General features: G+C 50.6%; 1 protein-coding gene across 1 annotated transcript in view; it reads left to right on the forward strand.

Annotated features, from left to right (window-relative positions):
* The first annotated feature begins 2,714 nt into the window (after positions 1-2,714).
* Positions 2,715-20,976, forward strand: part of LOC118675814 (Down syndrome cell adhesion molecule-like) — a 96,828-nt gene continuing 78,566 nt past the window's right edge. Inside the window, exons 1-2 of the mRNA XM_036348590.1 lie at positions 2,715-2,815; positions 6,881-7,158. Coding sequence (XP_036204483.1) covers positions 2,715-2,815; positions 6,881-7,158 — 379 coding nt within the window. The remainder of the gene's footprint in view (positions 2,816-6,880; positions 7,159-20,976) is intronic.

The raw sequence follows: 20,976 nt of genomic DNA on the forward strand, positions 1-20,976 counted from the left end.
GTGTGTGTGTGTGTGTGTGCGTGTGCGCGTGTGTGTTTTAAAAGATCATGCCGGCTGCTTTATAGAGACTAGAATACTAGAATGTGGGTGGAAGTAGAGAGGAACATTAGAAGCCTATAAGAGATGATGGTGTTTCTTTCTTTGGTCAGTGGCTCTTCTGACCAAGCAGGCATCTGAGATGAAACACTGGGAGTGAGTCATCTTGGAGGCCTCCCTATCTCTCACTACTTCCTGCCTCCCTCTCACCACTTCCTGCCATCTCTGGCCACTTCTTACTGCTTCCTGCCTGTCTCTTGCTGCTTCCTCTCTATCTCTTACCACTGTTCAGAGAAGACCAGTCCTTTCCAGACCTAAGGGTTTTGGGCCTGGATTCAGGCCAACCTCTGCCCCTAACTGGCTGGGTGCTACAGCACATGCTCTGGGGCCTCTCTGAGTTGAGGTTTCTTCATCTGAAGAACGGGAGTACCACTAGTACCCTAATACCATTATCTCACAGGCCAGAATTGAATTCAGTTCCCATGCACAGTACTTGGCATGGAGCTGGACATCGGATGCTGAGTAAACATCAGTGATGAGCTGAAGAACTGCTGCATGGACACTGACAGCCACTGTCATCACTCTCAGTGGTATTTCAAAGTTCTTATCGTCTCACCTATTAAATGTCTCCCGATATTATAGGATGCAAGTGTCTTCATCGCAGTGCCATGGCTTTCAGCAGGTCTCAATCATGTTCATCTGGACTCAGGCTAATTTTCTAATGGTCTTCCCGTGTCCTTCTCAAACCCCTCAGGCCATTCTTGACTGTGTCCTTATCAGGGAAGGTTTCTAAAACATAAATCTGATCCTGTCACTGCCTCCTGACCAGTGGTTTCCTCTTGCCTTCAGGATAAAGTCCAGATACCTCCTTGCACTGGCCTTCCATGTTTGTCTCATTTTCTGCCGTGCCTACACACACACACACACACACACACACACACACACACACACACACGCTTACACACGCCCCAGCTAGCAGGCCTAGATGTGCCACCTCCTGAATGTAGAGCTTATCTCATCAAGTTATTGCACCCATTATCTGAATATCCTGCTAAATTGTGAGACTAGTAGGGACTGTGTATTAGTCATTTTTTTGCATACAATAAAGTGCATAAGGTACACTAATCTTAAGTGTACAGCTTGGTGAGCGTGTGTGTGTGTGTGTGTGTGTGTGTATCCCTGAAGCTTCCACCCAAATCCAGACAGAGAACATTTCAAACAGGCTAGAGGCCACCCAGGCCCTTCCCAGTCCATATTTTCATCTTCAAGCTCCCAGGAACTGCTAGAGGACCTTGTAGGCAGCAGGAATGCCCCAGATATGTGTGCAAGGTCCCCATCAGTTCACTGGAGGAAGAAATGGATAGGCCATTGCTGACACCTTGGCTGTCGCTGCCCTTCGCCATTCAGAGGTGTAATAGTGCCCGGTTTCAATTTAATCAAAGCACCAGCAGCCAGAATGAGGCTTTGTCAAGTGATGAATTTATTCAAAATGTTTCTACAGGTCCAGTTGGGGACAGTAATGATGATGCAATTGTTCTCTGTGTAATCTTTATCAAAGCCAGATCCCATATTTCATATGATCATCTCAACAACCATTTAAGATAAGAACAGTTTAATTGATTCATTTCCAAGGAAAGAACCTGAGACTCCGGGATCAATTCTGAGCTTCTCTGGGCACATGCACCACGCATGGGCCTCTGGTGCAAGTGAGAGGCGGGGCAAGACCCCGGGTCCTCATCCAGACCACGTTCCTTTCTCTCAGGAAAGCTTTCCCAGGCCTCTTGCCTTTGATGTGAGGCATCTCGGGTCCTGTTATGGGTTGAATTGCATTTCCCTCCAAATGATATTGAAACCCTAGCCCCCAGGACCTCAGAATGTGATTGTATGTAGAGGTAGGGTCATTGCCAGTAGCAGATGTAATTAGTTAAGGTGAGGTCTTCCTAGAGTAGGGTGAGTGCCTCATTGACTATGGCAGCTGCCCTTATGCGGAGAGAGGAGACAGACACACACAGGGAAAGGCCATGTGGAGACCGGAGCGGTGCCTCCATAAGCTAAGCAATGCTGAGGTCTGCTGGCACCACCCGTGGCTGGAAGAGGAAGGATCCTCTCCGACATGTTTCAACACCTTGATTGGGACTGTGGGCCGCCAGCACCATGAGGCCGTGCATTCTGTTGTTTTAGGTCATCTTGTTGTGGAACTCGTTGCGGCAGCCCGAGGACCCTAACACCGGCAACTACTTATCTTCTGGGTCAGAGTTAACTACACATGAGCTGTCCCACTGTGGCCACTGCTGACCTTTCCACCCGAAACACCTCCACGTGCATCCTATCTACGAGCGACCTCCTCCTCACCTTTGAGCACCGCTCAAATGCCGCCACCCAGGCACGCTCCCCTGATCCTCCAACAACAAGCAGAGGAGTAACAATGTGATTGGGGGATGCTGCTCGCCACGTGTGTTGTTTCTTGTTTGGTGTCATTCAAATGGACACGGAAGTCGTCTCTTTGACTTTGCCTCTCTTCTGCTAGGAGGGCTGACAGGAGGCAGACCAGGGAGGCAATGCCACAGGGAAGGCTTTCAGGTCAAAGGGTGGTCTTCAGGAGGCCAGGCGTTACATCTTAGGGACACCAAGGAGAACTGCATTATTGGAGGAGGCCATCAAGAGGACCAGACTGCAGGATGACCCTGGGGCCTGAAGGGGAAATTGGAGGCTCCTTCCCGCACCCCTCCATTCCTCCTTTCAGCACTAGGAGCCGCTTCAAGGATGATACTTTGAAAGAGTAGGTGTTGCTTAGGTCATCTGGACCCTATATGTGCCTGAACCCCATTAAGGCCTCTACATAAACTCACAAGATGCTGGTGGGTGGGGGTAGCCACCCAAGACAAGCATCCCCTTGCTTATTGGAACAGCCACCTACCAATCTCCAGTGGCCTTCGTATTTCACCCGGTAACTCCGGAGGAGGTTTCAAACCAGCGCCTGTTAAACCTGAACATGGTGTGGGGAGCTGCTATAGGGTTAAACCTCCCACTGACCTGTTGGCAAAGTCACAAACAAGTCCCAGCTTAGAGGGCACAGCCCTCTTAGCATAATTAGGCTTGACCTTATGACCTCCTTAGATCTCACCTGGGAAGCTAATGGGCTGAGGGAAGTGCAGCAAGAACAAAAACAAGTGAAACTCACAAGAACAGTGTAACTTTGGTAACCACTACCTTGTTTACCTCTGACTATAAAAGAAAGGCTCAGCTTCCCTGGGGATCTTTCTCTGTGGCCTCAGCCAGGCACAGGAAGATCCACGGAGACCAAAGAGAGCTAGAGAGTTCTGAACGCTGTCTCTGTGTAAAACATTCTTCACCGACTTCCCACACTTTTGGGAACCCCTGGACCGCTGGGGCGGGACCCTGGCAACTTAGCTTTTCCGGATGTCCACTGGGTCAGAGCAGAATGCCCCTTGCTTTGAATCAGTTTTCACATTGACTTGAAGCATCAGCTCAATGGCCATCGCCTCGGAAAGACTTCTCTGAGGGTGGGTATGAAGTGCGCTTTCTCCTCTAAATGTCCACAGCGCTCTGTGAGTGCGCATCTTGGAGCACGGGCCACTGTCCGTGGGCATCTGAAATCTGCTCCGTTCCATGTGGTTCCTGTGCCAGGCCGCAGGGCCAGCTTCTTGAACTGGAGAGATGCAATGTCTGATCACGGAGCTGACTGTCATGGGAAGTGTGTTTATACTAAGGTACAGCGGGGCCTTGACTTACGAGCGTCCCGACTAACCAGTTTTTTGAGGTACCAGCGGTCTCTCGGCTGATTTTTTGCATTGAGTTGATAGAGTAATTTGAGCTAACGAGCTCCTTAATGAGCTCCTTAATGAGCTCGGTCTCGGAACGAATTAAACTCGTAAGTCACGGCCCCACTGTATTTCCTAAAAATATTTGTGAAAAGAGTTTTCTCCTCTATTAAGCCGATTCCAGATAATTAACCAATTCGGTCTGTGGCAGGTGCATTTGACAGACAACCACAGAGGGTGGGACCAGTGTACTTACATGGAGACACCCCCCCCCCCCCCCCCCCCGTAAAGGGCTTGCACTTGGGGTTAAATGCTCTGTAGTTGCCATCTTGAAATTTTTGTTAATTTCTTTTTTATCACATAGGAAGGAAATTATTTGTTTATTTATTTTTATTTATTTATTTTTATTATAATGTTTATCTTTTATGTAAGGGGAATGATATAAAATATATTCTTTCATGTCTTGCTTTTTTTAAAATTTATTATTTTAAAAGTAATTTTATTCCTGTATTTACAGCTTCCAAACTATCTTACCTGCCACCATTTCCTGGGGAGGCGTTCTTGGCTGCCCACTCCCCCATCCATGGTGCCCTGGGCCCTGACCAGCCCTGTCCCCCCATTCTGCACTCACTGCTGCTTTTCAGTAGGGGGCTTCTCAATAGGGTCAAGTTGGAAGAGAAGGCCTGGCTCTGTTGGCCACCCTCTGTCTGCCCGCTGGGGCCTAGAATGCACGCAGGAAATGTGTCCCCGCATCTGGGTGCTATTTGAGGGTGGGGTCTCGCAGCCGCTGTCCCTCCCCTAGGGCAATCCTTCTCACGGCATAATCCACAAGCATGTTGAGCAGGGCGAGCCTCTCTGCACCTGCGATCCAGGTACAGTGCTTCCCAGCCCAGTGCCTGCAACCCTGGGGCTCTTCCATCACCAAGCACCGGGGCAGTGGTCTGCGGGAAGGGAGATAGACTGTCCCCTGAACCCTGGCCGGGGAAACAGCACCTTGGACCAGCAGAAGGTGGTAGATGTGGGTCACTGGTGCTGCTTCGAGTCACGTGCAGTCGCCAGTGACAGTTCTTATGCCCAAGGAAGCATGTCATTAAATGGCAAATAAAAACACCATGACAGGTGGAGAAAGGGGTAACTTTTATAGTTTAGTACCTTTAATGGTGTGTTTTTCTCTTTGAAAAAGAAGGCCCTCATTTTTATTTTGCGCTGGAGGGACCTTATGTAGCGGGCCCTGCTCCCAACCTCAGTACCAGCCACAGCCATTGCTATGGCAGTGACCACCGGAATATGCCACCAGATCTTCACAACCATCTGCGTGTGTACCATGATAATCTCCTTTCTGTGATGAGGATAACAAGGCACAGTACCAGGCCCGCGGCCCGGGGCGGGTCAGCGGCCAAGCTGTGCTCCCACGCAGGTGTGTCGGAACCAGAGCTGGAGTGCTAACAATGAAGGCGGAGGGAAGCCTCGTGAATGGCTGGCGTGCAGTTAAGAATTTGTGAATTGGATGCATGTGTGCGGGAGCTGGATGCAGGAGCAGAAATCACCCCGTCACCTGCCTTCCTGGGCTGCATTTAGGAAAGACTGTGAGCACCGCTCGCCTGCCAAGCCAGAGGACACAGGCCTGTGTGATAGAGCCAGGCTGGGCTGAGGTCCTGAGTGGGCAGCAGCACGTGACCACCTGCAGCTGCAGAGTGATGGCGAGCACGCAGCATCACTGGCTCAGCTGGCCCTTCCTTTACACAGGGCCTGGCCATCTTGTGCCCAAGTCGGGTAAAGCACCATTTTGTTGCTGCCTCACCATTTGCTTTGCCTGTTATTTGTGAGCCAGTGGAGGTGTGTACCCTCCCCCTTTCGTGTTTGGAGGGGCACCTGGGGCCTGGCAGTGCCCAGCAAGCCCACTCATTTCCCATGAGACCTCCCTTCCCCCACAAATGCCCCTCCTCAAGACCTCCCTTCCCCCACAAATGCCCCTCCTCAGGCCTTTGCCCTGCCTCTGGGCATTCTACCTTGGATTGTAAATTGGGGTGCAATCCAGCCCTGTGGGTCATTATTTTGCAAAGTGAGGAAGTAGTGACGCATGCCCTTTTTAAAGCCTTCATTTGAATATAATTATGACTTCAAGAACCTTACAGAGTATTCAGGAAGTGTGAACATACTGGCTTTTCACAGTAATGTAGGAGGGGCCAGATGTTTGGAATTATCCAAATTATCAGCAATTTTAGTCAGTTGTGGTTGTTTTTTTTTTGCACCATTCAGAGAGCAAAATTAGAATTGCCTATGTGTGTCGTTTACAGTGTATTTGATATAATTAAAAATTAGCCGGTGAGACCATAGAGATCTTTATAGTGGCAGCAAGGATCTGGAAGCATCATTCCCTCCAGGCAAATGAACTGGGCTTTTATGACAGTAAATAGGAAATCTGAATCCAGCTGCACATTTTTTTTTTTTTTTAAACTGCTAGCATTTCATGGTCTCCTCCGCTTAGCTGACAACCTTCTGGAACAGTCACCCCTGGCCATGTCTTATGTGCAGCCGGCGAGCAGATAACTAAAAATAATAGGCTGCTGAAATGATTATTTAAGCCTCTCAGAAATGCACCCTGATGACTGCGTGAGTGTGCCGTGGCTGCGCTCTCGCCGGTCCTGCCTCCCGCTCGCCTCCACTTCTCCGCGGCCGCTTTAAGACTGCAGAGCGCCCCGGCGGCCAGAGGCAGGGGAGGGGTCCCCGCTCGCCTCCGCTCGCCGCCCGCTCCTTGCCCGCCGCCCGCCCGCGCGCCTCCCAGGCAGGGAAGGTGAGCAGGGATCACTGTGCCTCGGGCCGCAGGAGAGGAAAGATGCGCCTGCCCGCCCGCCGGCTGCCTGGATGCGGAGGCTGAGGCCGGCGCACGGAGGCCGCTTGCTGCGCAGTCGGGGCGCCGGGCGCCCGGGATGAGCTCACGGCCGCGCGGGCGGCTCTGTGCACCTGCCGACCTGCCGGCGGCCCCCCGAGCTGAGGGCACCGGGGTGCAGCCCTGAGCTGCGGGCGCCCGGGTGCAGCCCGGCGGCCCGCTCTGGCCGCAGCGTGGGGCGCGGCGCCCGGGAGCAGGTGTGCAGGAGCGCGGCGCGCGGCGAGCGCAGCCCTCGCCCCGGAGCCCGGCCGCGCCGCGTGCCCAGGCGGCCCAGGCGGCTCGGCGGCGGCGGCAGCGGCGGCGGGCGGGCGGCGGCCCCCGGGCAGGTGGCGAGCGAGCGGAGCCGGGCGGAGCGCGGGGGGCGAGGCCGGCGCGTCGCTCGCGGGAGGCCGGGGAGCAGCAGGGGCATGTGGATACTGGCCCTCTCCTTGTTCCAGAGCTTCGCGAATGGTGAGCCTTGCGGGTGGCGATGATTCCCGAGTCTCCTGTGACGGGAGCGGGGGGCTGGATGCATGGGAAGTCTTGCCGGGGTTCCCCATCTTTGCTTGCTTACACGATCATGCTTTTATTTATTTATTTTTAATTTCCTTGGGAGGAGAGGAGGCAATGAGGAGGCCGGGAATATTGCTTTCTAATCATGTCGAGGCGCTTACCTAGCAAAGTGACAACTCCAGTTCTAGGTGGCCCCTCCTTCAGAACCAACCTGGTGCGGGGAGAGGAAGCGGGGAGAGGGGCACTTGGACACATTACAACCCCCAGGCGGACGTGGCAGTCCTGGTGCAGGCAGGTGGAGGGTCCATTAGGCGCATCTGCCTTCAGGTGCCAAGCTTGATGAGCATTTAAACCGTGCCCTTTAATTCGGTTCCAACTGGCCCCCGGCGGCGGCTGTAAGACAGATCTGCCCTCGCGCCCCGCCCCCACCTCCTTGGTACTACACTGTTCTCGCAGGCATTTATAGAAAAATATGCTCTCATAAGCATTACATCATCTGAGATGTGGACCGGCTTTTAAAAAACACCTGTGCGGTTGCACACATGAAACCGGGGAAGATGGTGAGGAGCCGTGCTTGCCTCATGCCCACCCGATAGTACATTTTGAACAGCCTTCTTCCTGGGCATTTGAACAGCCATGGCTCGGAGTCAGACCCAGTTAGTAAGTGTGACTGCACCTTCGGCTGCCTGTCACCGCGTAAATATGAACTTACATGTATGAATGGCTCCCTCTTATTTGGGAACGAGAGGAAATTGTCATCCTTTGGCATTGCCTGGGAGTCGCTACAGCGTCAGTTCCTAGTTCAGATTTGGAACCCAAATCTGCATAAAATGTATGACTTGCTGACAGTTAAAATTAAAACATTAAGCAGAATACCCTCCCCAGGAGGGCAGGGAGGCAGGGATGGGGAGGGGAGGAGGGGGGGAGGAAAGGAAGGAGGGAAAGAAGGAGAGGGAGGGAGGGGGAGAGAGGGAGAGGGAGAGGGAGAGAGGAAATCTTGCCCTTGTGAGAAAATACCAGAAGCCAAGGGGAGGCTAAGGTTTTCCTGGGGGATGCACAGGGCAGCTGGTGTGAGTGCATCGGCTACATTTTCTTGGCCTGTGTAGATAGCACTTAAAGAAACAACACACCCACAGGCCCGAGGCAATGCATAAACTCTGTAAAAAAAAAAAAAAAAGGTGACAGGAAAGGTAAGCTGCAGGAAAGCGCTCCTGAAATTCACATGCAGATGCTCCTTTGCTCTGTAATATAACCTAAAGCGAAGTGTTCACAACTTCCATCCGGAGGCTTCCCAGCAGGGAAGGGTTGCAACAAGTTCTGACATGACACCCATCTTTCCCAGAGGGCACTCCGCCTCCTCTGCAGCCTCGCGGGGATTTACCTTGGGGGGAGCTCCGCCTGGGCTGATGTGTGGCGGTGCATCAGGCCCTCTCGCTGCGCTGCTCATGCGAAGCGGAGGGCACGCAGGCAGGCTCACATACGTGTCCAGTGCCACAAAGCCATGACGGCCTGTTTCACCCACCGGGCGTTCGTCTTGGGACTCCGAGGAGAGGCCTGGGTTCCTGGATGAAAGGAAACCTCCACCGTATTGGGGAGTGTGGTTCAGGGTGACGAAAGAGCTGGTGCCGATTAGGGTCCTCAGTCCGTCAGCTTCTGTTCTACAGTTTCACAGTTACATGTGACAGAAATAGCATAGAAGGATTTCTGAGACAGCCTCTGATACTGATAAATATTTGAATCAGCTTTTATACTGAAATAATCATAAAGGAATCATACCTTGAGAAAATTGTATAAGACCTCAAATATTCTACTACATGGAAAATACATGCAAAGCATCTGTGTATGCAGAACACCATGTTCTGGGAGCATTATCTTCTTATACCCTTTTTCAGGACATTGATAGTCACCCTGATTAGTCCTGTAGTGAATACAGGTAGCTTTCAGAATACGGGGTCTAGACTGTACATGCAAATGAATGTTTTACGTTGCTGTGTAGCATGTTCTGATCCCACCTGCCAGGAGGCGATGGGCCTGACTTGACTCTCTTGCATAAAAATGGCCCTCTCTTTACATGACCAAGCATTGGGAAAAGAAAAAAGGCTGACTGGAGAGCACTGAGCTCTTTCTTTTTGAGGGGAAACCAGCTTTAAAGAGATTTTCAATGAATGATGCTCAGTGTTCAGTGTGTACTGTGCAAAGGACCATAACATGTATAGTCACATCAGCAATAACATGAGTCCGGTTTGAATGCTGCCCGTTCATATGTTAAAAATGTGAAATTAAAGATGCCTTCCTTTCTGAATGAGACTTGGAAAAAACACAGAGAAGTATATGTTTTCAACAACTGTCATGTTTCAGTCTTCCTTAATTTTGAAAAATTCCTGCATGTGCTGGATGCAAGATCCATGCATTCTAATACCCAAACTGATTACTGCTAGGCTACACACATCAAAAGGTCTGACATGATGAAAACATATCTGTGTGTCAGGGATTATGGAGCTTGACATGTGGGGTGCTAGCAAAAGAAGATGCATCTGCGTGTGAACAGTAGACAGCGGCATTTCCCCTACACATGGCGTGGGGTGTCGGTTCATTTCTGAAAGCGTGGCTGCTGGACAGGCTGCAGACAGGATTTGGGTAAAAATGGAAAGCCAGGGAGCAGTGCGTCGTGGGTTAAAGCCTTGAATGCATGACCTCACCTGTGCAGGTGCAGGCAGCACGCCTACAGCAGTCAGCTGCTCTGCAGTGTTCCGGCAGCTCTCATGGGAGACCTTCGGTGACTGGGTCCCTGTGTGTGCAGAGCCACGTCCACACATGTCCCTCCATGTTTCCTCGGGGCAGAGCCATGCTGCCTGTGCCTTACCACAGCTTCTCCTGGCTTTAACCCCAGCGAGCACATTCTAGATGAGAATGCTTGCTAAAAGCACAGGTGGGCCTCCGGATGAGCAGGGTCGTGACGAATAAGCAGGTTTATTGTACAGGATGTATTTTTGTCAGTATCCTCGCATCTCCGTTCCATGAACACGTGTGGCCCCGGTGTCGCCTTTTTCTGAGCCGTGGAATCGGGGACCCTGCTGTGTTGCTATTTTCAGGGAGCCTGTGGACATTGGGGAGGGTGCAGTGATGGGAGAGAGAGAGAGAGGGTGGTCATCAGAGAGAGTGTGGGGGAGGGGTGTGGGGGTCCAGACCCTTCCAGGCATCACCTGTGCATCTCAGCAAGGAATCGCATGCCACAAACTTGGGGTTGTATTTAAATTGAGAAGCAGACCTTTGTGAGTACAAATGCACTCCCAGGGCTTTCAGATGATTTCTCTTTAATTCATGTAAATATATGTAAGTCAGTGGTATCAGGCGAATAATTTCAGGACCCCCTCCTCTCCTCTGCCTCCCCCCCCACCCCCTGGTTTTATTAAGCAGATTCTAATTCTACCCCAGAATTTCAGGGTCCATTTCAAATTTCCAGGTCTCTCAAGCTGCATGCCCCTACAAAATGTCCTCTGTAGAGAAACAGAAATGCCAGGCAGACCTTTAATAAATGCCAGCCGCCCCCCCACCCCCACCCCTGGACGCTCTCCTGGAGGCCACTCTGGTGTGACCACAGTTCATACCAGAGCGGCATCAGTGACTCCCTGGATACAGCACGCTGATGTGGAAAATAATTATCGACGGGAAAATGCTCATCTAAATCCCTAATTCCTGGACCTCCACGCAGCTGTCCTAGGGTCTCATCGTTGATGTGTCCGGGGTGAGGCACGATCAGTATTTCCTGAAGAGACTTGGTGCAGTGTGCATGCAAACTGGATGGAAGGAGGGGCGTGGGGGGAGGGGGGGAGGGGGAGACAGAAAAGGTAATTTTATAAAGAGAGACCTCGGAACACTGCAGGAGACCGGAAATTCATGTTTGGAAAAGAACAGGATGGGTTTCTCAGTGGAGGCATTTACATACCCAGGGCCTCCACATTTCACTAAAGGACGCGAATCCTGCGGTGAGAGTATGAAGGTGCCTCATTCATAATTAACAGGCAGGGAAGAGAACACATTTAGCACTGGGCTGGGCAGCAGCATCCTCAGAGCCCCCCCCCCCCCCCATTTTCTTGTTTCCCTGTGTGTCTGGCCCACCGGGCAGAGCAGGCGGGGCCCTGGGCGGTCGCGTGCAGACCGCAGCGTCTGGGCATTTCCTTGGCTGCTGTGCTGAAGCGCCTGCTGGCGCTGGGTGCCGGGCTCCATGGGCGCTGGAGACAGGAAGGTGGTGCTACCTGCATGTCAATTGTGTCCCTGCCTCAGGACACTAGTGGGCGGCAGACCTCACGCGTCTGCTGCGGCAGCTTCAGCAGAGCCGGCTGCATCGCCTCCGAGGGGAGAGGCTGTGCCGCGGTCAGAGGCTGTCCTCCCCGGATTTGATTTCTCAAGTTCACGGTGCCCAGACTCCCGTGTCGGGGAATTCATTCCAGCAGGAGCGATGCAAAGGCTACGGCAGGGTCCAGCTCTCTTTGTTCCCAGTTTTACAAAGAAGGGCCGTGCTCAAAGCCGTATTTTGAAATCTGGAGAGCCCATAGGCAGAGGCGATGTCTGGGGGCTGGTGGGCCGCACCCCCTTTCAAAATGCAGGGGAGGCCTGGTGGCGGCCCGTGTGTCTCCTCTGGAGGTGGCAGCTCCAGGAGCAGCCCCGCGCCTGATTGGCTGACCTTCCAATGTCATTCCAGGAGGCACTGCTGGCTTCTGCTGATGGAGATGGGTGAGGCGCCTCCGCAGCCTGTCAATCTCCTGGCTGCCCGGGGGTCCTTTGGGGGGGGGGGGGAGCCAGGAGCCCCCTCGCGCCCCCCCCCCCCAGGGAGATTGGACAGCACCTTTTCTCCTGGACTGGGCATTAACTCTTTGTGTTCCAGAGAGCTGAGCACAGACATTTTCATCTTTTTGCTCCCTGCCCCTCCTCCCACTATATTTATATTCCTTTTTTTTTCATGTTTTGAAAATGAGAGAAAATTCAAAGTTGCGTTTTGCTCACCTCATTTATGGGTTAAGATAAGACAGTGGGGATGTGAGATTCCAGCAATCTGCCATGTGCCCACCATGCAGTCCTCAATTCTCAGGGCGCAGGCCCAGGGGTGCCTTCTGCAGGTGACATACCAGCCACCAGGGGGCTGGCGGGAAGCACCCGGGGGCAGGTGCACACAGCCCGGCGTTGGGTCCAGGGTTTAGATGGTTCTGATGAGGATGTTGGGAAGGGCCCAGTCAGAGACCTGCTCCCCACAACTGAATTCTGCACTGAGCTCTGTCGTGATGCCTTGCATGGTCCCTCGGTGGCGTCCAGGGCCATCGTTAACTCTGTTTATCTGGTGCTTATTTGGTTGGTGGCAGCCTCCCTCCCTGGATAGTTAGGTGCACAGGTCAGGCTCCTGGGAGGCCCGAGTGTGTTCTTACACACGCATGTGCAGAACGCATGCACAAAGGAGGCGAACATCCATGTTCAGAGGCTGAGTGAAGAAGGACCAGATGATGCGAGGAGCCTTCCTCTCCTCAGGCCCCTCCCCTCCTCCCTCTCCTGCCTCCATCTCCTCCTTCCCAGCCCAGCCTCATTGCTAACATTGCGAGAGAGGCACCAGGCCACCCTGTGGACTCCTCGGTTCCTGCCATCTCGCTCAGACACACTGGCTCGTGGCCACAGAGGCGTTTGTTTTCTAGAAGTGCTTCTGGGGCACTTTCTTCTCTGCTCCAAAAGGGATTCGAGTTTGGAATATGCGATGGGACTTCATCACCATGACATCCCACGATGGGATTGCTCCAGGCGCTCTTCCCGCGTGGAGTGGCCCACACGTCACAGAAAGAAGTTCAGAAATGCCGTGGACCCCTTGTTCTCAAGTGTGTTCTGCCACGTGACGGGTTCAAAACCCTCTACTCCACGTATGCGCTGTCGGTTCTGAAAAACAGCCAGACACATCAAACGGACACGTATGGTTTTTTCCTAGGGGTTCCTGGGAATTCATTTCTCCACCAAAGAGCCGCCCAGGACATCAAAACAGAGCTCAATCCTTAGGCATTAATCGTCTTTTAAAATAATACCACACACTATTTCCTTAAGCACCCTCTGGATTTATGGGTTTCTCATCATTACCTTATTTTCCTATTCTGCCGCAGAACCAAATGTAAAAGGTGGTTCCTACATTAAAATAACATAAAAGGAATACGTTTTCATCCTTAGAATTTTGATTTTTATTCAAATATGAGAATCAATGAGATGTCTTATTGCTTATAGTATTGGCCATCTTTTGATTTTTGGAGATCTGTATTTGTTCAATGAAGATCAATACTTAAGATTTTTTAAAAAACATTGACTTGTGTTAATTTGGGGTCTTTAAACCCCCTGCATTATGTATGTATGTGTATGCTTTAATGGAGAGGGGATGAATGGGGTTGACAAGATCAATGATGTGCTAAGAAGAAGGAAAGAGGCCACTATACAGAGAGGCTGGCGAATCTTGCCTGCATCCCTATTGCAGTTATATTCACTCAGAAGACAGTAAGATTTGAGGGTGACCAAGCAGCCCTATTTATAGGAAGCCGGCTTTACACGTGGCTGCTAGAGAGGAGAGGAAGAGTTGAAAACGCGAGACATCACCTCCATACTCGGTGCCGGCTTCCCCTCACCTCCCGGCACCGTACAGAATTTTGGGGGCAGGAAAAAAGCAGAGCGACCTTTGGTGAAATACTGAGAAATCAATTCTTCTCGGCAGAACCTTCTAGAAATGCTTTCAGGGTTCAGTCCATGTCAGACGTGGGTGGCGGGGGGTGGGTAGCCAATATATATGTTACTGGAAATGTGCCTGGGGTGATGGGCAGGTGTTGAATTTACAGATATTTATTTCCCAGTAAGCACTGCCTTTCTGGACGAATCCACACGCATGCTCACAGTAGAGTGGTTCTTGCGAGAAGTGTTCAAATTTAGGGTCTTGCAATGGTCCCAGTTTCCTCCATGTTCACGAGATGTTACATTCTGGGGACTTCAATCGTGGCTTATGCTCTTCTCATTGGTCATTCAAATGGGGCAGGTGATGTGGCCACAGGCTGTTTGATGGACACAAATGAAACTGGACGAAGGAAGAAGAACACGCTTGCTCTTGGAGACGAAATCGTCTTCCTCCCTAGGCCGGCATCTCTTCCTTGTAGCGTTTTGGTTTTACTAGCTCCAAGTGGGCCGTATTCTCTAGGGAGAGTGGAACCCTTGAATTTGTGTGGCAGTACTGCTGGTTTTCAGGTTGGAAATCTGGACGAAAGCCAGGTCCTGTCCTGCCCCCGAACCTGATGCTGTGAAAACCTTTGCCTCTGTCTTAGGAAGAACCCTCTGTGAGATGGGTGGGTTGGGCAGGCTGGGTGAGGTGGTGGAGAGAGGTGAACGATCTAATTACCGATTCCCATTCAGGCGAGCCTTGCCTCTTTGACTATGAAAACGAGGATCCAGGAAACAGCTTTTTAGCTGGTTTTACACCGAATCTAAGCAACTCTTGTTGTCCACTGTGCATAAATACGGGGAGAGTCAGTTTATAGTTCTTTCTTGATACCTGAGCTCTCAAATTATTGGATGCTTCTGCCAGACGTCAGTGGTGATGACACTCCCAGTGAAGCCTGGTGACCACCGAGCCCCCCGGGGGCCTTCTGCATCCTCAGGGGACGTCATGTGATGCTGGGGTTGGAGCCAGGTGCCTGGGCCGCCGGAATGGACAGGATGCTGACGGAGGGGGCCTGTGTCACACAGCCAAGGGCCATGTCATTGGAAATGGCTGATGGCCGTGGAGACACTTGCCATTGTTCCTGTCCCCAGTCCTGAGTAAAGCATTGATTTTTCTCCTGGGTCCTGGTTTTTCACTCATTACCCCAGCTTGAGGGTGATGGGAAAATTTATCCTGTTATGTCATAAGACATAGGCAAAGCCTGAAGATAATTAGAACCCCCGGAATTCTGTGTTTTTATATTTTATTCCCTTTTTTATTCCTACGAAGGCCCTGAGCTGCATTGTGGGAACTTGTGCGTCAACTCACTTTCTCATTAGAGGACGTGCAGGTGCACTTGTTCCTGCGCAGCGGCCCCTCTGGGGCTGGGTTTGATCTCGGGGTTCCCACAGGACCCAGAAAACCCCCAAGCCCCAGTCTGCGCAATTACCGTGTTTACTTCTTCATATCAGCGGCAGAGCATTTTTAATAAGTGATTTGTAGCTGCCAGGGTGGAAATAACAATGCTTTGTAATATGGCATGTGAGATTTCAGAAGTGAGCTGCAGGCCCCCCACAGCAATCGGCTCCGCAGGCAACTCGGCACCGCAGGGAGAGTGTGTGGTGATTATATCACCCCAGGTCATTGCCGGCCCCTGCAAAGGGCAGTTGTTTGTCTAGTCCGCTGGCCAGTGAGAAGGAAACCTGCGAAAAATCGGAAATGCTCTCTGAGGAACGGAATTCTTTCATAAATTATTCAGGTTGGCCAAGCCCAAGTTCGCCGGCCGTCTCTGTCTGGTACCTTGACATGCCAGCAGAAGGGGGTGGGATGGTTTATTACCATTCGTGTGCATGTGTCTGAGGACTCACCAGAATCAATCTCTGGTGGCTACTGTTTTACAATAGGCTTGATGGATAGATACCTGGGGAGGAACGTTTGACCTAGAAGTGACCTTGGTATTTGCTTTGGGTACGTACTTGGATCAGTGGTTGGTTCATCTGTGCCACGGAGCTCACATCACATTACACCCCCTTTGCTATTAATAGTCACAGGGACTCCCCCTGTCTCCCTCCCACCCCATAGCCCCGTCGCCCCATGGCTGAGGAGGTGGGCTTCCGCCGTATCAGATGCTTGCAGGCAGTGGAAGTAAAGGTGATGAGAAGACCAAGAACATGGAGGAAGGGCTGCTCCCACCCCCTGTGAGGAGAATAGGAACATGAGGGGAGGAAGGAGGATGCAGGCTGCTGTGGACACCTTGAGCCCTGTTCTAGTTCAGGTGCCTCTGCCTGGACCTTCCCAGGTGAGGGCCAGAGGCACTGGTCTCAACTCCCAGGTGGGCGGGGTCAGAGAGGAAGGAGGTATGGAAATTTCCTAGAGCCTTTCCCTCATGAGCCTCCCATTGAAGACTCCGATGCCGGCTCGGTTTTAGGAGCAGGCTGTGGTTTGAAAAGCACCTCGGGTCTAGTTTTGATCTGTATCTTTGACATCTTTTCCCCACCCCACAGGGCCCCACAGCTCGACTGTGCACAGGCTCACCTGATGGTTAATATAGTCTGTTACACGGTTTCCCGGGTCTGACCCCCACCCAGTCTGGTTCTGTAGCCACGGGTATCCATGGCCTGGGAATCTGCATTATCATTCCGATCCAGGTGACCCATCATTCACTCTGGAGAACCATCCACTTGAAAAGGGCTGCCCAGCTTCTGTGTGAGGTAGAAGGCCAGGCATAGCTGGAAAGTCAACCCAATGAAGTTTCAAGTGGACCCCAATGCACTGTGGGAGAACTTTCTATTGAGCAGTGAATATTGGGGGATGTATGCACAGGTTTGGATGGATTTGGGGACAGTGGCAGTGGGGGCTGCTAACAGGGGAGACCCTGAGTGGAGGGAGGTGGGATCCCTCCTGGGGCACTTTGAATTTGGATGCTAGTAGAGTGAGAATGATATATGCATGTATGTACCATCTATACATATTGGCATCCACATATATAAATATACATGTATATATATATATGCGTGCCATTTAAAAAATTGTCTTAGCATAGTTGATATTCAGTTTAGCTGCTAGCGTGTGCTTTGCCTGTGGACTTGGTTCCATTGCTTTTTCTTGCACGGACCCAGCTGGGTCACTTCAGTGTGACCACATGGTTCCACGCGAGAGGTCGGTGGTGGGCAAGTGTTTGGGTCACAGTATTGAACAGCGTAGATGAGCTAGGGCTGAATGAGACAGGACGGGGAGGGACCTGTTTGCAGCTGGAGGTTTTGCTTTGATGCAGGCGCAGGAACATGACACAGGCCATCACCGAGGTATCAGGACCCATGCGCTGCTTCCACAGCCCGATGCAAATGGCTGGGGATCCTGTGCTTGTTGGGATTTTCTTGGCCTCTGCTCCCTTCTTTTAGGTAAATGACCCCAAGTTGGCTGTATTTACCATAAGAAGCGTGTTCCTCAGTTGTTAGAGACGGAGAACATGGTGTATAAGGACATGTATGCATTTTAGGCCTTGTCACATACGTGGGAAAATTGAGGACAGTTATTAGTGGCAGAACAATCCTTCCCAACCACCGCGTCCTTGATTTTTGAACTAAAATAGACTCGAATGTGTGCTGGAGAGAAGCCTAAATTCAGAACCTTAAAAATATCATTTTGTGTCCTGAGATCCTATTTTAGATCATATTAAAAATAACTTCCCCTCCTAGGCATCTTAAACAAGTTTGATGTTATAATGCTTTGGCGGTTTTATTGTGATTCAGTATAGAAATTATCTTTCAGAGCGGCTGTTTTGATTTTTAGCTTTAGAAGAAAACGGCATGAAAGACCTTGTAGGCTGAAGAGACGTGATTTCTGCTTACTCATAACTCCTCGAATCAGGGCAGCGCCGATTCTCCGCAACGGTGGGCTCCCACACCCGTGTCCCTTTAAAAAAGGGGGAGGGCGCCGTGCTAAGAAGGCACAGCTTTGCCAGGGGAGTTTGTAGAAGAAGATATCAGTTTAAAATAGATTCCTTTCTGATGTGGAGTTTTCCCAACCGACATGGCACTGTAGAGAACAGTAGAGACTGTTCTCTTGTAATTCCCAGCGGAGGAGGCCAGCCTTCATCTCTCCCGCAGGGAAAAGGCATGGTCACTCCCATCACCAAGTCCAATAACCTATGGTAGACACATGACTAACAATACAGGGTTAAACACGTACCTTAGAGAAAATACAGAGGAGAGATTGTGTGACTCTGGTTTATTATTAAATAAAATCATCCTAATCCATAGAAAATATTGATTACCTTCCTTAATAAGAGTGGAGTATTCTTCCCTGAGGTTTCTGACATCTCTCCATAAGAATGAGTCAGCCCTAGCTGGTTTGGCTCAGTGGATAGAGTGTCAGCCTGTGGACTGAAGGGTCCTGGGTTCGATTCCAGTCAAGGGCGCATGCCCGGATTGCGGGCTCGATCCCCAGTGGGGGTCGTGCAGGAGGCAGCCGATCAATGATTCTCTCTCATCCTTGATGTTTTGATTTCTCTCTCCCTCTCCCTTTCTCTCTGAAATCAGTAAACATTTAAAAAAATATATTAAAACAAACAAACAAAAAGAATGCATGTCAGTAGGTGCAGTCTGACCCAATGCCAGGGCCCTGTAAGCATCGCTATTGTACTGCAGTCGCATTTGCCTGAAATGGAGGGGCTGACTTCATTCTCTCGCCATCATTTTCACCTTTTTCTCTCCCTCCTTGGAAACTGGGAGCAAAAATCAGAGCTTAGCTTCACACAGTGAGAGTGTGGGAAGACAGGGCTATTTCCCTGGGGTCTGACGCCTTCCTGACTCCGTATTGATTTCCTAAGTCACAGGTCGTTTGCTGTCACGTGGGCAGGTAGAGGGACATTGCGCTGATCTCTCAGCGGCTTGGGGCCCACGGAAGTCTGGAAGCAAGGGACAGTGTTTTCAGCCATGGGTGGCCCTTCCGGGGTCCCCCGCCCCCGGGATCTGTGTTTCTCTAGAGGTCTTTGCATGGGGAGAGTCTGGTATATAATGATTTTTTTCCTGAAGTGCAGGAAAAGCATAGATGTTATGGGTTATTATGAAGCTCTAAACAGAGCCATGAGATACAAGGTAAACTCCATGGGACTTATTTTAGGTTTATTATTTTTGGCAGGTGGATAAAAAAGGCTCCCTCCTCCCTCCTTTTATCATTTGATCATTTTAAAAAGGGGTATGCTCTTGCCCATCTGGTGTGGCTCAGGGGTTGAATGTTGATCTATGAACCAGAAGGTCATGGTTCGATTCCAGGTCAGGGCACATTCCCGGGTTGCAGGCTTGATCCCCAGTAGGAGCATGCAGGAGGCAGCCAATCAGTGATTCTCTCTCATCATTGATGTTTCTATCTGTCTATCCCTCTTCTTTGATCTCTCTCTAAAGTAAATTTAAAAAAAAATATTTAAAAAAATAAATAAGGGGAATGCTCCTGATAAATTGCATTTTTCAGTTAAATCAGTGACACTCACCAGGGGAAATCTCACCCTGCAGGGCACGTGGTGCAATGCATGGAAACACTTTAGTTCTCGGGAGTCTGGGAAGGAGGCGCTGCTACTGGCACCCAGTGGGTGGAGGCCAGGGATGCAGCTAAACACCCTACTGTGCGCAGGATGGTCCCAGGGCAAATACAAATACATTTTTTGGTCCAAAATGTCAGTCGTGCTGAGGTTCAGAAGCCCTAAGTTAAATAACTTAGAGTCTAGTTGCTACAGTAGAATACCAGTTTTGTATAGATGCTAGGTTGATCCTGGAGAGCCAGCAAGAAGGAAGATGTTCTAAATCTCAATCATCATTTCTTTGGCTACAAAAATCATAGCTAGTAATGCTTGTCATTGATGAAACTACTTTTTCCCAAGAATTAAAAAAACACACAAAACAAATCTCTGACCCTTTTTCCATCAGCCACTAAGAACGCAAGTGTCAAGGTCTTCCTGGAGGTCCGTCGAGTTAAAATGCTTCTGAAGTGCCTCCTGATATAAGGAAGCTGAGAGCGTGTGGGAAAGGACGTGAGAGAGGCGCACGGAGGCAGGGCTGCTCTGGAGGGGTTTCTGCTCTTAGCCATGGGGTTACATGGTTCGTTTTGTAGTTTGAGGACCTTAGCAATGTTTGGACTTTTCTGTACAGCCTGTTACTTTTTCACTCTCTATTAGCGTAATGGGGTATTCTGGTTACCAGAAATGTACTTAGAATACATATAGTTTTTTTTTTTCTTGATTATTTTTTAAGAGAGGGAAGGAGAGGGAGAGAGAGAGAGAAACATCAATGAGAGAGAGACATGGATCGGCTGCTTCCTGCACGTCCCCTATTTGGGATTGTGCCCACAATCTGGGAATCAAACCGGTGACCTGCTGAGCCACACTGGCCAGGCTGTATATATATTTTTAGTATCAGAATGTGCACTTGTCTTGATCTCCCTGGAGCTTACAGCATCTTTTACTTAAGAATAGGCCACACATGAAACAACATGCCGCTGGTCCCACATACCGCCCCTCAGAACTTCTGGACCAGCAGAACTAATGTCGGCAGGGAGAGAAAATATCCACTTAGATTTTCACATCCCCCCACTCCGAAAATTGCGCAATATCATTTGAACAGATTAAAATCTCTTGGTTTTCTTTCGAGAACGAAATCCTGCTTGTACTTCTTCCCATATATAAAAAGAAGGAGAGTAAAGGGAAACTCACATTTAAGGGGGCACCTAAGGTGTTTAGGCCCTCGGCTTCCATGTTATACGCACTAGTGATGAACCTTATAATAATGGTGGTGATAGTGTCAATAATGATTGACACTATCGATTGCTAGACGTGTGGCGCTGCTTCCTATAATGCTCGAAGCTGGAGGTCGGCATCACTGTGATCAGCTCTGTGGCTAAGCTGGGGTTAGAGATGTGCTGCTCGTCACACAGCTGTTCGATGGCAGAACCGGGCCTCCACCCGTGTCTGTTTACACACCCACTGGTCTCCGTGGCCTCCATTCATCCTCACACAGTCCAGGGAGGAAGTTCTTTTAAAGTCAGTTTCGCAGGAAATGAGATCGGGGTTTGGAGACAGT

This window comes from Myotis myotis, unplaced genomic scaffold (genome assembly GCF_014108235.1).
Source record: "Myotis myotis isolate mMyoMyo1 unplaced genomic scaffold, mMyoMyo1.p scaffold_m19_p_2, whole genome shotgun sequence".
Taxonomy (NCBI): Eukaryota; Metazoa; Chordata; class Mammalia; order Chiroptera; family Vespertilionidae; genus Myotis; species Myotis myotis.